Genomic DNA, 22,540 nt, shown 5'->3' with positions numbered 1-22,540 from the left:
TACAGGCCTCGCTCTATTATTTTCACATGGACGCAGTAAATTTTTGTACGACTTGTGATATGTATGTATTGGAACTGCACCAGGTGCTGTAAATCTACATGTCACCAGTCACGTATAAACACAATGTATTTATCAAAGATGAATGTACAAGCAGTCAACATGAGCCACGGATAATATTAAAATCACCTGTTTCAAATGGATAACTATTTGATTTCCTTTCCTTATAAACAAGGATTCAGACAGAAGAATTAGTGAAAGCTTGGATTTTAAATCGATGTCTGTGTCATGTTTTCTCAGTGCATTGAACATTGCTTAGACGAGCCACAAGTTAGGTGATGACTCATTCCAAGACAGGATGATGATTGATTGATTGATGTCATGTAACTAAAGCCTCCCGTCGGGCAGACCGTTAGCTGGGTGCAAATCTTTTGATTTCACGCCACTTTTGCGACTTGCGCGTCAATGATGATGATTAGGACATCACAACACCCAGTCCCTGAGTGGAGAAAATCTCCAACACATCCAGGAATCGAACCCGGCACCTTAGGATTGAGATTCTGTCACGCTGACCGCTCAGCTACCGGGGGCGGACATAGGATGCTGATCATGTTTAACGTATGAGCTACGGTTAATATTGTCCTTAGTGCCCGACTTTTTTTCTTTTTTTTTACCGAAACAGGTAATATTACGATGAAGAACTAATATCACCTATAATGACCATAATTTCACTAACTCAGTCGCAAACCATACGTCCAGCATATTGATGCAGCCACTGTTATGACTATTGTTATGTGGAGAAATATCCGATAATTATTCTCAGTGCACGCTAGCAGATGTGCTGAAGAATTATGGGCAAAAGAGAGGGATATCAAGAAAACTCTATTCGTTAGAGCATAATCTGCTAGGGACAGAGTACCCCATTCTGTACTGGCTGTGATCCAGGTTCATAAAAATACGGTGTATCCAAAATTTTATTTATCGAAATCTGAACAGAAAATCTAAAAGTGGTCGTATCTGTAAGAGATTATTCCATGTTGCAGCTGATCGTCCTCGCCGCCCTCGTGGCAGTGGCCCGCGCCGGCTACCTGGGTGCCCCTGCGGTCTACGCCCCCGGCGCCCCCATCGCCGCCCGCGCCTACGCCGCCCCCGTGGCGTACGCCGCCCCCGCCGTAAGGGCCGCCCCCGTCGCTGTCGCCGCGCCCGCCGCTGTGGCCGCTGCCGAGTACGACCCCCACCCTCAGTACAACTACGCTTACAGCGTGCAGGACGCCCTCACCGGTGACTCCAAGAACCAGCAAGAGATCCGCGATGGTGACGTCGTCCAGGGCAGCTACAGCCTGGTCGAACCCGACGGCTCCGTCCGCACCGTCGACTACACCGCCGACCCCGTCAACGGCTTCAACGCCGTCGTGCACAGGGAGGCCGCTGCCCACCCCGCCCCCGTCGTCGCCAAGGTGGCCGCCCCCGTCGCCTACGCCGCCCCCGCCATCGCCAAGGTGGCTGCTCCCCTCGCCTACGGAAAGGCAATAATTGGTTAAACGAAGCAATACACTAATCTCACAAAGAGTTGTCAACACTGGTCAAAATTGTAAATATTACTTTCTCTGTACTTCTATTGCCAGTTCAATGGTTCCCTTAGCAAGTCCTCTTACCCTTTCCTTCCTCCTCCTCATCCTTGACACAACCACTCTTTCTTCTTGCTTGTAAATTTCCATATTTATTGTGTGTAAATGTATTTTGTACAGCGTATTTATGCAAAACGAATAAAATTCGTTCTTAAAATATCCGATGAGCATTTATCAACTACAAAGTTATCAAGTTTCCTGAGATTCATCTGGCCTCTGCTCTTGTGGTTTGAGGAACTGTGGCTATAAAACTAGAAGATTTGACAACCCACTTCAGAATATTTTTTCTCCTTTTAGTTTCAAAGAAACTAAAACGATAACGTTCGTGTCTATCATCCATCACCAGTGAACGTGATATGACCACAAACGTAACAAAATTCAGATGAACCCTCACAATGATCAAATACAACAGAAAAAGGTACAACAGTCTTCAAAGGGCTTGTTCCTTAACATACATCCTTCTACAAAGAAAACGTACATTATCATGAACCTAAATGGCCATGCTTTTAGTTTATATGTCTTTGAAGTTGGTACATATACTTGCTGAATATTATGCAAACGTGCTTTTATTTCAGCATCCTAAAACAGAGAACAACATGAGACCACCAAATTCGATTTAAAAACAAATTTATGGATTTTAGAAAGAGAGTAAAATGGTATGCCATTGTTATCAAGGAGGACTGGGGGACTAAGGATCAGGATTGAGAAGTTTTGCAGACATGTTGCACGACCCTGCATTCTTTTCTCTCTATCACTAACCGTGGTTATCAGGCAAAGTTTACTGCTAACTTCCCAGAGGTTTGGCGTGACGTCCTCAAATCCGTCTTTTACTGTCCGATCAGAGAGTTTGTATAATGTTCTCCACATCTGCTGATTGTCATGCAATCAAATGAGGAAAGTCGTAGATGAATTATTTGTATTGATAGTTTAGCCGCCTTTGTGGCTAACAGCTATCGGTATTCAGGCATAATAATTTGAATTTAAGAAATACAATCAGAAAGTATTCTAATCTAGCACAACATTCGTGTTGTCTTCCTATGCTCTCCTTAGTCTCAGTTAACACCCCCCAATTATCAGAGAACTATTTCTTTCGTCATTAATCATAATTACAATCACTTGGTTTTCTTCTTTTTCTACTTCTCACTCTTGGGCTTCTTTACTCAATACAATAACTGACGTATTCTATAATATTAAATGGTTTCCGGGTTCCGACTTGCTCAGAGCAAGCATGGTTCTTTTATGGTGTCTACAGACGATACCTAGTGAATAAACGTTTGGACAAGTTATCCATGGGCTCTGTTAGAGACGGGTCATTTATAAATGGACACCAAGGAGGGAAGTAATCGACTGATTACACAGACTTCCAGAAATATATTCTGTTGTTGAAAAATGACAAAAACGTTGCGTATCTAGAAGACCACTGCAACAATGTTTTCAGTCCTTCGGTTGGGAAGTGCTTCGTTGCACTGTCCACAATGCCGGTGCTCAGTTGAACGGTGACTCTACACACGCGTGAATATACACCACATCACGCCCAAAGGAGCTATGTGACTGAAATTAATCAAGTCCTTTGTGCGATTTAGCCGTATCTAGGGATATGGAATGCATACTGAGCAGTTCGATGTGATACTGCAGCACAAGATTGGCTTCTCATAGATTGTACGGCACTTACACCACCGGGTCGCTACGTTTAAACCAACAAGACATTTAAAATGTTGTTACGATATCGTCAAATACGTTTGCGTTATGTAGGTGATCGTCTGATTCCTGATAAAATTAATCGCAGGAAAGTGATGTGCTGACCATATGCCCTTCCAATCCGTATCCAGTGACGCTTATCAATCGAGAAGGACACGACGGTCGGGAGGTATCTTTGGGCCTTCCGAGCATTTTTGGGTGGAGTTTTGTTTTTTAGCCGATGCAGAAATGACACTAGCAGGTCAGGTCATTCGCCACCGCTGACCTGCGTCATGGTAATGAAGTAGTGTGAATGTACGAGTCAGTAGTATGAATCCGTACTGAGATGGGCCGACGTGGAGGTGTGACACACTGGCAAAAAAGAGCTACAGTATTTGGACATGCCCTTGGTCACACAATGAATGAAGTTGCCCGGTTTGTTCATTTATCAACTATGGCTGTCCAACGTATCTGTAAGGTATAGTGTGCAATTCACTAGCTTGTCGCCGGCCCCGGTGGCCGTGCGGTTCTAGGCGCTGCAGTCCGGAACCGCTGGACTCCAACGGTCGCAGGTTCGAATCCTACCTCGAGCATGGATGCGTGTGATGTCCTTAGGTTAGTTAGATTTAAGTAGTTCTAAGTTATAGGGGACTGATGACCTAAGGTGGTAAGTCCCATAGTGCTCAGAGATATTTGAACCACTATCGTCTCATGAGAACAGTGTTCGTAAAAATATCGAAGTGACAGGGCCCACGTAGAGTGTTACACCTTGTCAGGGACAATCGGTTTCAAACAGGACAGGAATTACTTTGTTGTCTATGAATACCTGTCCACTTCAATCAGTTTCCGAGCAAACATTACGAATTAAACTGTATGCAATAGAGTTTGTAGTCGGATGTCTCGCAAAAGACCCTAGCTCACAGGAGTGGATAATGCCGCATGTCTTCAATGAGCCAAATTGGACAGTAGACAAATAGAGGTGCATAATGTGGCCCTAGGAGTAACGATTTTGTCTCTTTTCAAGTGGTGAAACGCGTGGAATGCCCTAGGAAGCGTTTAACCCATAGCGTGCAGAGCGTTTAGCTGAGGCCAGAAGCAGTTCTGCGATGATTCACGGTATTTTTCATGCTATTAACACGAATCAGGATGTTTATTGAAATACTTTTGGCAATCAAATATTGCTTTTCTTTCAAAGCTTCATTAAGAGTTTCCTGTAGACACTACCATCTTCCGACATGACGACAGCCGCGGCCATAGTGCTGCACATATATGTTACTGTTTTGGCGAAGACTCACGCATGTCGATTGGCCCGCCTAATCGCTCAAGGCCGGCCGATGTGGCCGTGCGGCTCTAGGCCCTTCAGTCTGGAACCGCGAGACCGTTACGGTCGCAGGATCGAATCCTACCTCGAACATGGATGTGTGTGATGCCCTTAGGTTAGTTAGAATTAAGTAGTTCTAGGGGACTGATGACCTCAGATGTTAAGTCCCATAGTGCTCAGAGCCATTTGAACCATTTTTAATCGCTCAACCAGAGTCCCACGGCCAATGTCAGAGACAACTTAAAACATCAGGTGAAACGCAGTAGGCAACATTAAATTTGACCGTTCTGTGGGATTTACTAATTAGTGAGTGGCTTCAGCTACATATACGAAGTACAACGTCTGACCTGTACGGGAATATAAATAATGAATGTACAAGTCCAGGTCGTAGACGCATGGTTGACGACATATGAAGGTTTGAGGATGGCTGTGAGTCGTGCACGGATAACCAAATACTAAGGCGACCGCTCGCGATAAGAGGGAATGCCACGTCCAGATCAGCGACAAATTTTCATTGTCGTCAACCCATTCTACAGATGATGGGTATCTTCTTCGCAGTTGCGAATATATTTAGTATATCAGCTATATGGTATATCGGAAGACATTTGTGCCCTTGTGAAACTATAAAAACCGATGTGTCACCCAAAAGTGTGCCAATATTGTATTTTGTAAATACACTACTGGCCATTAAAATTGCTACACCAAGGAGAAATGCAGATGACGAACGGGTATTCATTGGACAAATATATTATACTAGAACTTACATGTGATTACATTTTCACGCAATTTGGGTGCATAGATCCTGAGTAATCAGTACCCAGATCAACCACCTCTGGTCGTAATAACAGCCTTGACACGCCTGGGCATTGACTCAAACAGAGCTTGGATGGCGTGTACAGGTACAACTGCCCATGCAGCCTCAACACGATACCACAGTTCATCAAGAGTAGTGACTGGCGTATGGTGACGAGCCGGTTGCTCGGCCACCATTGACCAGACGCATTCAATTAGTGAGTGATCTGGAGAATGTGCTGGCCACGGTTGCAGTCGAACATTATCTGTTTCCAGAAAGGCAAAATGCGGACGTGCATTATCCTCCTGAAATGTAGAGTTTCGCAGGGATCGAATAACGGGTAGATCCACGGGTCGTAACACATCTGAAATGTAGTGTCCACTGTTCAAAGTGCCGTCAATGCGAACAAAAGGTGTCACAGACGTGTAACCAATGGCACCCCATACCATCACACAGGGTGATACGCCAGTATGACGATGACGAATACACGCTTCCAATGTGCGTACAGCGCGATGTCATCAGATACGGATGCGACCATCATGATGCTGTAAACAGAACCTGGATTCATCCTAAAAAATGACGTTTTGCCAACCAAGGTTCGTCGTTGAGTACACCATCGCAGGCGCTCCTGTCTTTGATGTTGCGTCAAGGGTAACCGCAGACATGGTCTCCGAGCTGATAGTCCATGCTGCTGCAAACGTCGTCGAACTCTTCGTGCAGACGTGTGTTGTCTTGCAAACGTCCCCATCTGTGGACTCAGGAATCGAGACGTGGCTGCACGATTCGTTACAGCCATGCGGGTAAGATGCCTGTCGTCTCGACTGTTATTGATACGACGCCGTTGGGATCCACCACGGCGTTCCGTATTACCCTCCTGAACCCACAGATTCCATATTCTGCTAACAGTCATTGGATCTCGACCAACGCGAGCAGCAATGTCGCGATACGATAAACCGCAATCGCGACAGGCTCCAATCCGACCTTTATCAAAGTCGGAAACGTGATGGTACGCATTTCTCCTCCTTACACGAGGCATCACAACAACGTGACACGAGGCAACGCCGGTCAACTACTGTTTGTGTACGAGAAATCGGTTGGAAGCTTTCCTGTCAGCACGTTGTAGGTGTCGCCACCGGCGCCAACCTTGTGTGAATGATCTGAGAAGCTAGTCGTTTGGATATCACAGCATCTTCTTCCTGCCGGTTAAATTTCGCGTCTGTAGCACTTCATTTTCGTGGCTGAGCAATTTTAATGGCCAGTAGTGTATTATTTGATTTTATGTTCTGTGTAAACCTTGAAATGTCGTTCGTAAATTTAAAATGGAGGATGTTTTGGTAACCTATGTAAGTTATTTCTTTATTATGATATAAATGTAATGGATTTATACGCTTAAGGAATTTTAGAGAAATGTAGTATTGTTTGTCACAGAGTGAAGACGAGTTTAATAATTCTTGACTGCGTGTTCAAGTGCACGCAAGTTTTTAATATCACACGACAAAGTTAAGACCAGTAGGGGATAACTTTTTAATTATATACTGATTTCTCGTGGGCCCCGCACGGAGCCGAGCGTTCGTGAAATGTAGCGGACAAGCCAACTAGTGTGGCGTCACAGGTACGTGGCGGGGCCAGTATTTCTTGTGGACTCCGACGCCAGTAATGTGACGTAAGAGCGAGTACGCGGCAGAGGAACTGAGGTGGGAGACATGAGATTGAGTGGAAGCGCGAATTGTGTGTTTAGCGAAAAATCGAGCCCATGTAAGGCGAAGTGGTTAACTGGATGTGGACCGATGCACGAGGTTCCAATAACATTAAGATCGTGTCCCATAATTAGTCATTGCTAATTAAACTGTGCACAAAATAGATACATATTGTAAAGTTTTACTGTTCTTCAGACAAGTCGTGAATATTGTGCATAACCCGTTGACAGCGATGTGGAAGTCGTAAAATACTGCAGCGCCAGCTGTGTTGATGGTTCGAGTGTAGCGCTCTATTGTCCGACGTATTTCAGTAACAGTTCTGAAGGGATGGGAGGGGAAAATGGAAATACGTGTGCATTTACCTTCTGAAATAACATACAATTAAGTGTATGATGTACGTACCATCCTCAACTACATAGGGTTATCTCATCCTAAATACTTCAAAGTGAGGCGAGATTAACAGCGTTCGGTGATTGGTCGCTAGCTAATGAGCCGTGTTCAGACAGACTCTTTGAAACTGTATTCTTTTTTTCTGGTAACACAGATCAAACCGTATTTTTTCATTGTGGAAGAGACTTGAAATGTTGGGAAGAAACACAGGATCCATTGGTTGAGCACACCCTATGATTGTAGTATCCTCGTCACCACTGTAGAGTCTTCTATCGTAGGGAAGCAAGGAGAGGATGTTGATAGGGGTGGCCGGTATCCTCTTTCTAGAACACAAATGCACATATGAATTGAAACGGTTCTTTATTTACTTGTATTGGATACTAAACTTGAATAGAGTCCATGTGTTGTGGCACAACCTCAATAATAATAGATCTCTTGCAGAAAACGCCGGTAATCTTGCCATTACGCCGGCCGGTGTGGCCGAGCGGTTCTAGGCGCTTCAGTCTGGAACCGCGCGACGGCTACGGTCGCAGGTTCTAATCCTGCCTAGGGCATGGATGTGTCTGGTGTCCTTAGGTAGTTCTAAGTTATAGGGGATTGATGACCTCAGCTGTTAAGTCCCATAGTGCTCATAGCCATTTGAACCATTTGCCATTACAAACTTTAATCTCGCTGCAAGCCGCTAAGATCACTATGTACTGTCGTAGCTGGTGATCTGAACTACGTCCGCTCTGCGAACGAATGACAGACGCCAAACCGGAATGAGTCAGTCAGTGAGGCCAACTGGTCAACGGCGGCGGCCTAAGTACTTGCTGTCGAGAGGGCGTTGGTGGCCTGTTACTTGTCGGTGAGTCTCTGGCCTCTCTCGTGGTAAGCATCCTTGATCGAGCGCCTACTATCTATCTTCGCGCTTCGTCTTTGCCAACCGGTATGCTGGCGACAGCTTACGCCATCACCGTGGTTTCCCACCTTTATGTTTGTGGTTCTTGTGAAGGATAAAGACTTTGCAGGTATTACATGTCATAACAAAGAGGTATTAATTATAGCGACGGATGCAGGTAACTTCCCCAAGTCTTCATGAAGCTGTAAGAGTTGTTACTCCGAAAGCAGCAAGTGTTTAGTCATATGAGTACCAAGTGACTGTGAATGCTATCGGCAACGCTCAGCTATGTAAAATTTGTTTCGATGAAGAGATGGGAATGCTGTTGCTTCCATGCAAACATAGCTCTGTTTCCTCCAAATGTGCGCCATCCCTTTCGTTATCTGCTATGTGGAATCCTATGTCAGTCGCAGTAGGAACAGTTTTGTCGTAATAAATTCACAGCCAATAAATAGTTTGACATATAAAATGTATTGTTAATGTACATTTTTGTACTTTAACTGTGAAAAATAAATACCTACTACAAAAACGATGTTATTCTTGTCGTATTACCCGGCCACACATACGCACAGCTATACACCTGTATAACTACTCCTCCAATTGTAGCACACAAACTTCCTTTAACCATGAAGGTATGCTTTCTGCAATGCGACCACTCGGTTGACCATAAGAGTACGACATTCTGCATCTAGCAACTGAAAAGATGTCGTAAGGTTTTAAACTAATGGAAAGATATATTTAACACTGATTCTTTGGATGTTATGGTAAACTGTGTGAAACCCACTGCACTTACAGAATTCTATGTAAGAGTAGTAGCTGTGGAGTCGTATTCGATTTCACAGAAGAATTGAAAATATTGTTCGAATTGTAGGGCCAATGTTATGTCTGCGTAACCAAGTGTAACATGCAAGGTAGCATCAAGGTGCACGTCTATCTTCGCAAAGGAGGCTGCGAGCACTGACGGATATTGTAGAGTGTGAGACGGGAGGTAGCTTTGAATATTATGTGAAACATCAATTAATCAGTAACAAAAGTACTGACAGACTGAAAGAGCAAAACGTTGAGTTATATGCGATTGCTGTCTTTCAGGGCGTATTCCAATGATGAATTCATCACATACGTTGAGTTATTTCACCAGTTACTTGGAACACTCTATGTCGTCGACTTGAACGCACACCCTCTTTGAAGGTTCTTAGTGTTCAGCATTTGTTAAAATCGCGGTTGCGTTTCTAGTTGCCGAAGGAGAGGTTTCTGAATTTTTTCAGTGTCAGCTTTGTCTAGTTATGTACAACAAACAATGCCGTGTTACTATATTAGACCTATATTAGACAAATTCGTATTTCTTTACTTTTCCGAGATTCCAAAAACGTTTCTAGGGACTAGTTTTCGATGGTACGTAGAACCGTTTAGCGTGTTATGCCTTCCAGTCCATATCTGTCAAAATCTTGGGTCATTCTAACACGGGAAAGGGGTTTCAACCAGTTCCGTTTTTCAGATACCAATTCCTTTCTCTTTTAAAACGTTATGTGTAAATAAAATTGCACTCCTTTCCATTTATTACCACGGTCTGTATGAATGAAGTTGTGATCTGTTTCGTTTTTTAAACAGAATGTCTGAACGAACTGCACCCTATCCGTTTTTTAAATGGTCTGTATTAAAGCCAAAATTTGAATTTCGAAAACTATATTTGTATTTGACATTATCCGATACATCTCAGCAATGGTATGAATTGATAGAGTTCGCTTGTAATACGTTCGGATGCTGGTTTAGCTTTGTGGTTGTCAATATGCCTTTCAATTCAACTGGATGAAATATCTGTCTTAAAAGCCAGGTAATGGAATCTCGACGAAATATCCACAGAAAATTGTGGTTGTGAAAAAAAGGCAAGCTGAAGCTGTGTCTGCATTGGAAAGAGCATAGAGACATTTTTCTCATCCGCTACAGACATTGAGACAGAACAAGGAGAAGGAGGTGAACCCAAAGAAAAAAAATGTGTTTATGAAAGCGCATGGTGGAGGCACTGAACAGTGGTTCCGAAAAAAGACAGACCAAGACCTAGAAATGAACCCAAAAAACAACATATTTATAAAGGCAGAAGGCAAAGAAATTGGAGAAGAAGAAGAAGAAGAAAGAGGCGATGACGATGAAGAACACGTCGAGGAAGATAGTGATGCTGCTGGTGATGATGAAGACTCACGAAAGAAAAGTGCGTGTGAGCGCGCGCGCGCGCGCGTGTGTGTGTGTGTGTGTGTGTGTGTGTATGAAGACGCCAGTTTACGCAACTGAGGAGCGCCAATTCATATGAAGCTACGTAATTTTTTCGGAAATATTGCGTATCTTCGCCCGCATCTCGTGGTTGTGCGGTAGCGTTCTCGCTTCCGACGCCCGGGTTTCCGGGTTCGATTCCCGGCGAGGTCAGGGATTTTCTCTGCCTCGTGATGGCTGGGTGTTGTGTGCTCTCCTTAGGTTAGTTAGGTTCAAGTAGTTCTAAGTTCTAGGGGACTGATGACCATAGATATTAAGTCCCATAGTGCTCAGAGCCATTTTTTTTTTTTTTTGCATATCTTCGCGCCTTTTTTACGCACATCAAATGAAGCTTGAGTAATTTCACAACAACTTTCTCTTTGGCTGCTTTATTTTAATACCTGCTGTAATAGCACTCTGTCATTGGCTTCATCGTTTTAATGTTGGGTAAAATACGAGGGAAATTTCATAAATAATTCATACTTTCTCAATATCTCGTTACAGACCTTCATTATAATCGCCCTGCTTCTCTATGACTGAACCCGAACGTCTCGGAAGCTCTATTATTCCACCCAGAACACCATTTCTGCCATCTGTCGAATGACTCGGGTAACGGTTGTAACAAGTTCTTTCAGCGAAAGATATCGACGTCCACACCTAGGTTTTTTTCAGTTGCGGGAACAAGTCGAAGTCTGGTGGACTCATGTCCGGGTTGTAAGGAGGATGCGGCAACACTTCCGAGCCTTATTCACGCAGTTTTTGGGCTATGCGAGCAAGCGCTGTTGTGAAGATGAGTGGCCAGCCTCGAGCAACTGGTCTCAGGTTTTGCGGCTTTTTCTGCTGAGGTTTTGCATGGAGTTACAATACTACACCGTTGTGATACTTGTTCCACATGGAAATATATACAGGGTATTACAAAAAGGTATGGCCAAACTTTCAGGAAACATTCCTCACACACAAATAAAGAAAAGATGTTAAAGCTCATTTTAGTTTCGTCAGTATGTACTGTACTTCCTCGATTCACCGCCAGTTGGCCCAACTGAAGGAAGGTAATGTTGGCTTCGGTGCTTGTGTTGATATGCGACTCATTGCTCTACAGTACTAGCATCAAACACATCAGTACGTAGCATTAACAGGTTAGTGCTTATCACGAACGTGGTTTTGCAGTCAGTGCAATGTTTACAAATGCGGAGTTGGCAGATGCCCATTTGATGTATGGATTAGCACGGGGCAATAGCCGTGGCGCGGTACTTTTGTATCGAGACAGATTTCTAGAACGAAGGTGTCCCGACAGGAAGACGTTCGAAGCAATTGATCGGCGTCTTAGGAAGCACGGAACATGCCAGCCTATGACACACGACTGGGGAAGACCTAGAACGACGAGGACACCTGCAATGGACGAGGCAATTCTTCGTGAAGTTGACGATAACCCTAATGTCAACGTCAGAGAAGTTGCTGCTGCACAAGGTAATGTTGACCACGTCACTGTATGGAGAGTGCTACGGGAGAACCAGTTGTTTCCGTACCATGTACAGCGTGTGCAGGCACTATCAGCAGCTGATTGGCCTCCACGGGTACACTTCTGCGAATGGTTCATCCAACATGGTGTCAATCCTCATTTCAGTGCAAATGTTCTCTTTACGGATGAGGCTACAACCAACGTGATCAAATTGTAAATTTTCACAATCAACATGTTTGGGCTGACGAGAATCCGCACGAAATTGTGGAATCACGTCATCAACACAGATTTTCTGTGAATGTTTGGGCAGGCATTGTTGGAGAGGTTTTGATTGGGCCCCATGTTCTTCCACCAACGCCCAATGGAGCACGTTATCAAGATTACATGCGGGATACTCTACCTGTGGTGCTAGAACATGTGCCTTTACAAGTACGACACAACATGTGGTTCATGGACGATGGAGCTCGTGCACATTTCAGTCGAAGTGTTCGTACGCTTCTCAACAAGTGATTCGGTGACCGATGGATTGGTGGAGGAGGACCAATTCCATGGCCTCCATGCTCTCCTGACCTCAACCTTCTTGACTTTCATTTACGGGGGCATTTGAAAGCTCTTGTCTACGCAACTACGCAACGCTGGTATCAAATGTAGAGACTCTTCGTGCTCGTATTGTGGACGGCTGTGATACAATACGCCATTCTCCAAGACTGTATCAGCGCATCAGGGATTCCATGCGACGAAGGGTGGATGCATGTATCCTCGCTAAAGGAGGACATTTTGAACATTTCCTGTAACAAAGTGTTTGAAGACACGCTGGTACGTTCTGTTGCTGTGTGTTTCCATTCCAAGATTAATGTGATTTGAAGAGAAGTAATAAAATGAGCTCTAACATGGAAAGCAAGCGTTTCCGGACACATGTCCACATAACATATTTTCTTTCTTTGTGTATGAGGAATGTTTCCTGAAAGTTTGGCCGTACCTTTTTGTAACACCCTGTATATCATGATGATCTCATCGTATTTATGCCTGTGTACATTTTTGTACTTGATCTTCACCTGTATAACATGGAATTCTGCTTAACCCGAATTTTACCGGTCCCTCGAAATCATGGAATGACGCATACACCGCCTCACTTTTCCCAACCGATTACCTTCTCCCACTGGTATCCTGTATCACCTCACACAGTTTCCACACTTCCTCATACGCATACATCTCACAAGTATTTGACACTCAACTCCACACGATCTCCTCATCTCTGAGAATGCTGGATCGCATTCGTGCCTCTATCAATACGTCCCACCTTTCCTCTATCTCCAAATTCTCAATGTCCCTCCCCTACCAGTCTATAAACTCATCTCTGAAATCTACCCTTCCTGCTACCCATAACCTAACCTACGCATCCTACCACATTCTGTCTGAGGCTCCAGTTCACCCTTTCCTTGGCCACCTGGCGGCGTACTCGTATCCTGACATCTACGTATCACCTGTTACTTCGTACCTATTACTTCGTTCACACATGGAGATCCTAGATCCCTTGCAAGCCCCATTCGTAACTAATAGTATATCAGTTCATTTTTTTTTCGTTGTCGTATTTGGTCTTGTTGCCTACCTCTACCTACTCCCATATATGACGCATTACAAAATAATACCAGTGTTTGTGAGTCCAACTTTATACTGGTTCGGCACGGGACCTCCGCTGTTCAACATAAAATGTGAAATCAAAACACCTTGAGCCGTCTAAATTTACAGATTTATTTTTTCTACCAGTTTAAGCGTTACACTACCCCATCTTCAGTCCCCTGACCGAAGCACAGGGAGAGTCCCACCTCTTGTTCAAACAAAATAGGGGCCAGCATACAGCCATTGGTATCCGCAGACTTCTATTTAACAAAGCAGTTACTGCAAGTGATGTTCAGAGGGATCGCTTTGTTAAGAAAAAGTCTATAGATTTCTGTGACTATGTTGGCCACTATGTTGTTTGTACAAGAGGTGGGATTCTTCCTACACGTCCGTCAGAGGTCCTGAAGATCGCATAGTCTAACGCCGAAACTGGTAGCAAAAATAAAATAAAATTGGAAGTTTAGACAGCTGAAGGCGTTTTGATTTGACATTTTATAATACGAGTGTGGTGTTTGCATGTTAACTAACATTTAATCCGAGCACGACACAGTTGACATCAGTAACTCATCATTCATGAGTACATCGGATGCAATCACTTACTCCCCACACGACAACAGATCGTGCCTGAAAGCGTTAACTACGTACACAGCAAAGTGAGTCGCGGATAATATGTGACAAGCTCAAAAATGCACTCGAGCGTATTTTGAAAATACTTTAATGAAAATAACAAACTTCAGCGTATGTTTTCTGACGGTTACTTACATGTTTGTGGACAGAACTTATTCTTGACTGCTCATTGTTGTATGAGTAATTCAGGATATTTTATGTGCTAGTACTACGATAAACTTTATAGGTACTGGCGCCGTACTGTCAATAAACACGTTTTCTGGACGAGAAGGACAATCCAGTTTAGTAACGTTACTGTAGTTTCTAAACGATACAGTCAAAAATATCTTGATAATAATTCCTGTTATCGTGTACAAAAACAATGTGGAGAAGCGGCACTTTACATTTTATAATGAACACAGTAAATTCCTATAATTATGCTTTCGTCCGGTTCCTCACAATATTCGAACCACAATGCTACAAAACGTTAGTAGGAACATTACCAAGTTACTCATGACATGACATTCATTCTAATATTGCACCACACTCTGTCTACCTCCTTACCGTTCTATCGACAATCACCATCTTTCAAAATCTCGAATCAAATTACAAGCGTCAGCGCGCACTTAGATGTTCAGATACTGCATAAGGTGGGACGACAGTACGCTAGCACCCTTTCCCCATAATATCCACCGAACCACCTCCCACAAGCACACACGCTTATAAGGCATCCCAATCATGCTTCACATCACCATCGTTCAGTCACAGACTATTTCACCTTCTAAAATTTTTAATACTGAAATTGTGAAAGTTTATATTGTAACGGTTTAATAATGCCAATAAGGCCCCTGCCGGCCTGCTCCCAGTAGGTGGAAATTAACTGAAAAAAGCTTGCAGGTGAGATTTCTGCTTGAAGATCAGCATACTCGAAATTACTATCGCAATTAATAAAAAATAAAATATCTTTTGACAGCCGCAAGCGAAAATTGACATGCTGAACACTTAGAACGGAACATCCGTCTGATACGGCTTGCGTTTGTTTCAATAGAGGCGCCCAAGGTCGCCCTTCGTTTCTAGCGGGCTACGAGAGTCACATTTGGTATATAGTAGTAGTGCAGTGAAGGTGACGTTCCTCGTAGTGTTGATTTATTCAACAACACTTGCTTCCATTTCAGATGTACATCGCCTAACAAGGGAATTTTCCAGGTAAGAGAAAATATTCACTCGCCACACAGACTGATGTTCCTGAGTTCGGACCCGCCCGGAGAGGCCGAGTGGTTCTAAGCGCTACAGTCTGGAACCGCTACGGTCGCAGGTTCGAATACTGCTTCAGGCATGATGTGTATGATGTCCTTAGGTTAGTTAGGTTTAAGTAGTTCTAAGTCCTAGGGGACAGATGACCTCAGAAGTTAAGTCCCATAGTGCTCAGAGCCATTTCAACCATCCTGAATTCGGGCTATTGTGCCTCATAGCTAGATAGTACAAGTTACTCTTTAAGTTCTTTTAAGTGACATTTTTAGTTGACTGACTATTCTAAAGCTTAATTTATGTTTTAGTGATCATGCTTACAGAAATTTGGACTGAATAAGGTTCATAAAATCAACAAATTACTTATTTTTAAGAGCAGTTTCAGTTCGTTTTAGTAAGGTTCTCTTCCTTTATAAATTAAAGTTTTACTCGTTAGAAATATCTTCTGCGCATAGGTATGTACTTTACACAGTATTAAATTTTAGTTGATGTATTATTGCTAATTCATTTTCCCATTGTTTCTTGGTTGTTTGCTAGTTTCTGAAGATAGGTAGCTACTTCTTACACAATTTCTCCTTTCATAAATTGCATTCAACAAGGAAGTACAGCTATATGTTGGTTCCTAACTCAGGCTGTTTTCAAGAGTGCTATGGCTCGAAAAATACCTGTAAATCTGTCGAGCAGAAGCAGATGATTCTGCAGGTGACGGAGGAGATATTTTCTGAAGGCTCTGTCTCTGGAGTTGTCTCCGGACATTCACATGTTCTTGCCCAAGAAGATCTGCCAACGGTAGAACATGACTCAGGTTCAGAAATATCCGAAACAAAACTAGATCAGAATATTATGTACGAAGAGAATGCGACTATTACTACAAAAGCCGATCACCACCCAGCTGAAAAAGCGAGCAATCTCTTTTCTGATGATAATGTGTCAGCTACGACGAACACGGAATGTGGCTACCCAGATTCACCAAGTGTTCCAAATTCCTCTGTTAACTTATCTCAAGATTATCAAAATGACTCTGTTCGTTACTTCTGTATAGGTAAAATACCGTACAAGGCTGATAAAACTTTCTTGACACTGCGGGATTTTCTTTCTGAAATTAAATTGAAAATTAGAATTATTAAATTTCAACACTTCAGTCATTGTAAAACATCAGATAAGTCCTAATATTCAACAACTGCTTAATAGGAGGGTCGTTCAATACGTAATGCCCCACATTTTTTCCTCAGAACATGTTTATTGTTAAGAGTCAGAATTAGGTGACAATATATATCAACATGTCTTGTCAATCTCCTATTTTTCTATGTAGTCTCCATCACGTTCTATGGCCGTACGCCAACGTTGTGGCAGAGCATGTATTCTCTGCTGGTAAAAGCTTTTGTCTTGTAAGCGTGGTCACGTTTTCACTGCATGACTGACACTCTCGTCAGAGAATCTTTTCCGGCAGAGGGGTTGTCTTGAATTTCTTCTTTTGGGGTGAGTGAGGATGATGCCACTCCATGGACTGCCTTTTTGTTTCCGGCGCAAAGTGGTGCATGCAGCTTTCGTCCCTAGTTACGACCACTGACAGAAAGGCCTCTCCGTCGGTCTCAAAACGCTCCAAGAATTCAGATGAAATGACCTTTCTTTGAACCTTGTAGTCTGCTGTGAGCATTCGTGGAACCCATCGCGAGCGCCTCTTTGAATATCCGAGAGTCTCGGTCATTGCAGACCCACCTCCAATGCTGAACGACAAATGTAGAGCTAATTGTCGAGTTGTGATGCGCCGTTGTGCACGAATAATGACATCCACAAGAATCAGCATGTCTGGAGCAGTGGCTGCGACAGGACGTCCCGAGCGTGGCTGATCATGGAGGTCTATCTCTGAATTTCTTGAGACTGTGACATTCTTTACCCATCGCCCAACTATACTCCTATCAACTGCAGCATTACCATACACTGCACACAAACGTTTGTGGATGTTCACCACGGTTTCTTCTTCTGCACACAAGAATTCGATAACAGCACGCTGCTTATAACGTGAGTCGTATGTAGACGGCATTTTGACGCTGTACTACGGCTCTCTGCCATCTGCCAGAACGGTTCGAAACTTCACCCACGCAAACTACAAACATCAGATGTGAAGCACAAACAAGGACGTTTGTCTGTGTAATAATGGCATTTAAAAAAAAAATGTGGGTCATTACTTATTGAACGACTCTCGTATATATCAGAAAACGGGACATTCGCCCCTCAGGTGAATGTTCCTACTAACTGTCAGCCTCCCAGGCCGTTGTTCCCCAAAACGCACTGTAAAACTATGTTCCTACCTAAGCTTTCACAATTATGTGAAAGCTATGGACCCGTACCACATCGAACTCCAATGACGTGCTAACCTGCCTGTCGATCATGCGCTGCTTTCTCCGCTAAACGCATACAGATCAGCAGATCAACGTGGCCCGGTGTTCCCCAAAACGCACTGTAAAACAATGTTCCTATCTAAGCGTTCATAATTATGTGAAAACTATGGACTCGTACCACATCGAACTTTAGTGACGTGTTAACCTGTCTGTCGATCGTGCGCTGCTTTCTCCGCCAAACGCATTCAGATCAGCAGATCAACGTGGCTGTCAGCGGCCGGCAGAAGTGGGGTAAGTGTTCCCAAGGTCGGAGTGGCCGCGAAATCGCACGGGTCTGGGCCGGCCGGCCCGCCGCCCGTTGCGAAAACTGCGGCGCGACCCACCACGCCCAGCGGCGGCTATATAACAGCTAGCTGGCCACCGAGCGGGCAGTTCTCTGCTACCGTCGGCAAACTCATCAACATGGCCTGCAAGGTACGTCTCGGGGCAAGAAAGCCACCACAGTTTCAATAGCGCAGCTTTCCAAGTTGTTGCCTGACAGTTCACTAACTCATATTCAACTTTCGAGTCACCTACCGCTCAGCAAACTGAAAACTCTCTGACTTACTATCGAACAAAACTTTTCAATATGTTAAACGCAGACAAGGAAACAGAAGAGCAAACGATTCATTGTGGCATAGAATAAATTATTTTTCTGGAATGCTTAAGGCTGCCTCAAATGTCGATATATACAAGTTCTAACACTTGAAAATTTAACTCCGCGATCAGACTCAGAGGACCTCGCGATGGCGACCGGTTGTCGTGTCATCCACTGCCTTACGGCGTCATTCACCCTGTACGGAGGGCCTTAGAGTCAAAACGACGCTCTCCTGGCAGCAACTTCTCATTCAAGGAGTGCCTCCATTGACTTCATGATATTTAGTGGACCCGTTCCAGTCTTTCCGTTAAGGAAAGCCTTCGCAGTACTGGGAAATGAAACCAGTCCTCTGCAGGGCAGTCAGATGCGCTGCCAGTTCCGCTGTGGAGGTGGACAGTATATACATTGACGGAGAAATATCATCGCAACACCAAAAAGTAATTAATGTAGAGCAAAGAAATTTCGGGAATTCATTTATCTTGGTAATACATGTAAGTGATTAATATTGGAAGACGACAGATTAATGTGAACGTGAGATCAGCCATTGCAAATGTGAAATACTGGTAGATTAATAGCCGATGTAACCGCCAGAATGTAGAATGGAAGCATGCAGACCCGCATGCAATGTGTTGTACAAGTGCCGGATGTCAGTTTGTGGGATGGAGTTACAAGCCTGTTGCACTTGATTGGTCAGTACAAGAACAGTGAATCATCGTTGTGGATGCCGCCGGAATTGTCCGATGAGTGCTCCATTGGAGTTGGGATACTAGAGGAGTATGTGGGCGAGAGTTATCCAGTTGGAAAACACCCCCTGGAATGGTGTTCACGAATGACAGCACTACAGGTCGAATCCCAAGATTGACGTACCAATTTGCAGCTAGGGTGCTTGGCTCCTGCTGTCACACGAAATCGCACTCCGTTGGTAGAAGACCCTCAACTGCCCTCCTTCTAACCAACAAAACGCCGTCACTGGCACTGAGTAGAACCAACGTCCATCAGGAAACACAACAGGGCTCCATCCTGCCCTTCAGTGAGCCCTCGCTTCACACCAATAGAGTAGCAAATGGTGATAGTTTGAAGTCAGTGGAATTCACGTTACAGGGCGTCTCTCTCGGAGCTGTCCTTGAAGTAACCGATTAGTAATAGTTCATTGAGTCATAGTGGTGCCACCTTCTGCACAAATTGTGCTGCAGATATAGTACGATGCGCCAGATCCATACGCCGAACGCGATGGTCTTTCCTGTGGGTAGTGTCATGTGGCCGTCTAGAGCCCCGTCTTCTTGCGACAGTACAATCTCATCTTCACCACCATTAGCAATTATGTACAGTCGCTACATTCCTGCAAGTCTTCCTGCAAGATCGTAGAAGGAACATCCAGCTTCTTGAGCTTCTTGAGCTTCTTGTAGCCCTATTACACGACCTGGTTCAAATTTAGTGAGGTGTTGATAATAACGTCTTTGTCGCCTTACAGACATTCTTGACTAACATCAACTCATCTCGTCCAAATTCAAATGTAACTAACGCTCACGACCGTTATGGCGTGCATTTAAAGCAAACTTGATTTGCATCCTCATAGTGGCGCTACTAAACCATACTTATGCGACTGGCATGAAATCTGAAGAGACATTATCTTTCAGATGTAGAAACACGGTTACCTAGTTTCGTCTCTGTCGCGCAACTCCTTGGTGTTCATATTTTTTCCGTCAGTGTATAAATATTACACAATTAATAGTTTTGAGTTAGCTGCAATATAATTTGATGCAGCGGATGCCTTAATTATGTTATACGCTGTGTAAGTGGGTATTGTAATATATCTAGATATCCAGAACCAAGGGATAAAACCTACACATGTTGTTAACGAAATCAAACAAGCACAGAAAGTGGTTTAAAAACTCAGAATCAGAAGTGATGTGCTTGTTGCGCTGCAGAAATTACTTGCACTTTCTGTGTCTCCTGAGTCATTCGCAGCGGCATAACTGGATTCTCGGGTTTCAAGCAGTGCCAATTAAATCGACTTGAAAACCGAGAATATTTTTATTTACTTAAAGGTTGCTTCTTTGAAAGACTTACCAGCTAAATGACGTGCCAGTTAATTTATATATGCCAGATTTCATTCATATTCAGATAAAACAGTCACAGATCGCGACAATGTCCTTCACCACTAGCGCTTTGCTTTGCCAAACGTGGGCATCATCACTGGGTTTGAACTTACACGTACATTTTCCAAAGTCACTCTGTCCCCGAGAGCCGATGTCTACGTTTGCTACGTTTGTGCTTTGCCAAGCTTGAAGAGCAGCGCACAAATATTTACGGGTTGCCACGAAGGCAATTATTATCTGACAAAGCTCGTCTCTGACAATCGAAACCGGTAATAGTGAATCGAATTGTGTGTGACCCATGGCACATTTATGTAAATGTTAATGTTCTTGTGTTCTTCAAAGGCTATGCCTCCGTTTGAGAAATTATTCATTCTTCTCCACAAGCACCAGCACTCGTTTCGTTTGTCAATTTCACAGATCGCATCCTTAGAAACGGTTGTACAGAGAAATCTGGAGCAATGGAACACAGAGACTGTTCAGAAATGTCAACAATCTCTCAAAAACCCAAATACAATAACTAGTACAATGTAATTTCTAAAGTCTTCAAGAGTGCAGCAACTAATTACGTTTCATAGCCTCTAAACTTCCTGAATTAGGCTCCCTGTGATTTTACTATACAATTATGAACGGGAACTGGATGGTAAGTTCGAGACGATGAAGTTGTCTTCCTTCCTTCCTCCATCGCTGTTAAGGCTGTGTCACTATTGATATGCTTTTATTGCTATGATTAATATTTCTCACTTGCCATAAGCATTTCTGATGAGTGACTACTCGGTCTCAGCTCGCACAGTGTCCTTATAACATGACGTTATATTTCAGCTGATCGTCCTCGCCGCCTTCGTGGCTGTGGCCCGTGCCGGCTACCTGGGCGCGCCCGCCGTGGTCGCCCCCGGCGCTCCTCTGGCTGCCCGCGCCTACGCCGCCCCCGTGGCGTACGCCGCCCCCGCACTCCGTGCTGCCCCTGTGGCCTACGCCGCCCCTGCGCTGCGTGCCGCCCCCCTGGCCGTCGCCCCCGCCGTGAGGGCTGCCCCCGTTGCCGTTGCCGCCCCCGCCGCAGTGGCCGCCGAGTACGACCCCAACCCCCAGTACAGCTACGCCTACAACGTGCAGGACGCCCTCACCGGTGACTCCAAGGCTCAGCAGGAGACCCGCAACGGAGACGTCGTCCAGGGCAGCTACAGCCTGGTCGAGCCCGACGGTTCCATCCGCACCGTCGACTACACCGCCGACCCCGTCAACGGCTTCAACGCCGTCGTGCACAAGGAGGCCGGCGCCCACCCCGCCCCTGTCGTCGCCAAGGTGGCCGCCCCCGTCGCCTACGCCGCCCCCGCCATCGCTAAGGTCGCTGCTCCTCTTGCCTACGCCGCCCCCGCCTACGGCAAGGCTATCCTGGGTTAAGTTACGTTAGTAACTTCGCAGGCAAACGATACTTAAAGAATGATGCGTGCAAATTCTTGTATTTATTGTGTGTAAATGTGTTCTGATCAGTATTTTATACCCAACAAATAAAAACTGTTGACGCAATAGTGAGAATTTTGTGTGTTTCTTTCTTGTGGTCTTTATACACTACTGACATGGCGTTTCTTTGTTCATCGAGGTCCACTGCTCGTTGGAAAGAAATGCACTGAAATAATTGTTAATTCCAATATATTCTAAGACTTTATATCTTGAAACTTCCTGGCAGATTAAAACTGTGTGCCCGACCGAGACTCGAACTCGGGACCTTTGCCTTTCGCGGGCAAGTGCTCTACCATCTGAGCTACCGAAGCACGACTCTGGCCCGGTACTCACAGCTTTACTTCTGCCAGTATCTCGTCTCCTACCTTCCAAACTTTACAGAAGCTACTTTACAGAAGCTCTCCTGCGAAACTTGCAGAACCAGCACTCCTGAAAGAAAGGATA

General features: G+C 44.4%; 1 protein-coding gene across 4 annotated transcripts in view; it reads left to right on the top strand.

Moving 5' to 3' along the window:
* Positions 1–22,171, top strand: part of LOC126334808 (cuticle protein 21) — a 48,926-nt gene extending 26,755 nt beyond the window's left edge. Inside the window, exons 3-4 of one of the 4 annotated variants that reach the window (XM_049997442.1) lie at positions 1,455–1,496; positions 21,938–22,171. In XM_049997442.1, coding sequence (XP_049853399.1) covers positions 1,455–1,496; positions 21,938–22,036 — 141 coding nt within the window. In that variant the 3' untranslated portion in view covers positions 22,037–22,171. Of the gene's footprint in view, positions 1–1,040; positions 1,785–18,338; positions 18,377–21,457 lie in introns of those variants that run through there. The other 3 variants (XM_049997444.1, XM_049997443.1, XM_049997445.1) reach the window with 3 other exon arrangements.
* Positions 22,172–22,540: the final 369 nt, after the last annotated feature.

The sequence above is a fragment of the Schistocerca gregaria genome, chromosome 2 (assembly GCF_023897955.1).
Source record: "Schistocerca gregaria isolate iqSchGreg1 chromosome 2, iqSchGreg1.2, whole genome shotgun sequence".
Classification (NCBI taxonomy): domain Eukaryota; kingdom Metazoa; phylum Arthropoda; class Insecta; order Orthoptera; family Acrididae; genus Schistocerca; species Schistocerca gregaria.
Note: the sequence above shows the minus strand (reverse complement) of the source record. Positions and strands in the feature narration are given on the sequence as shown.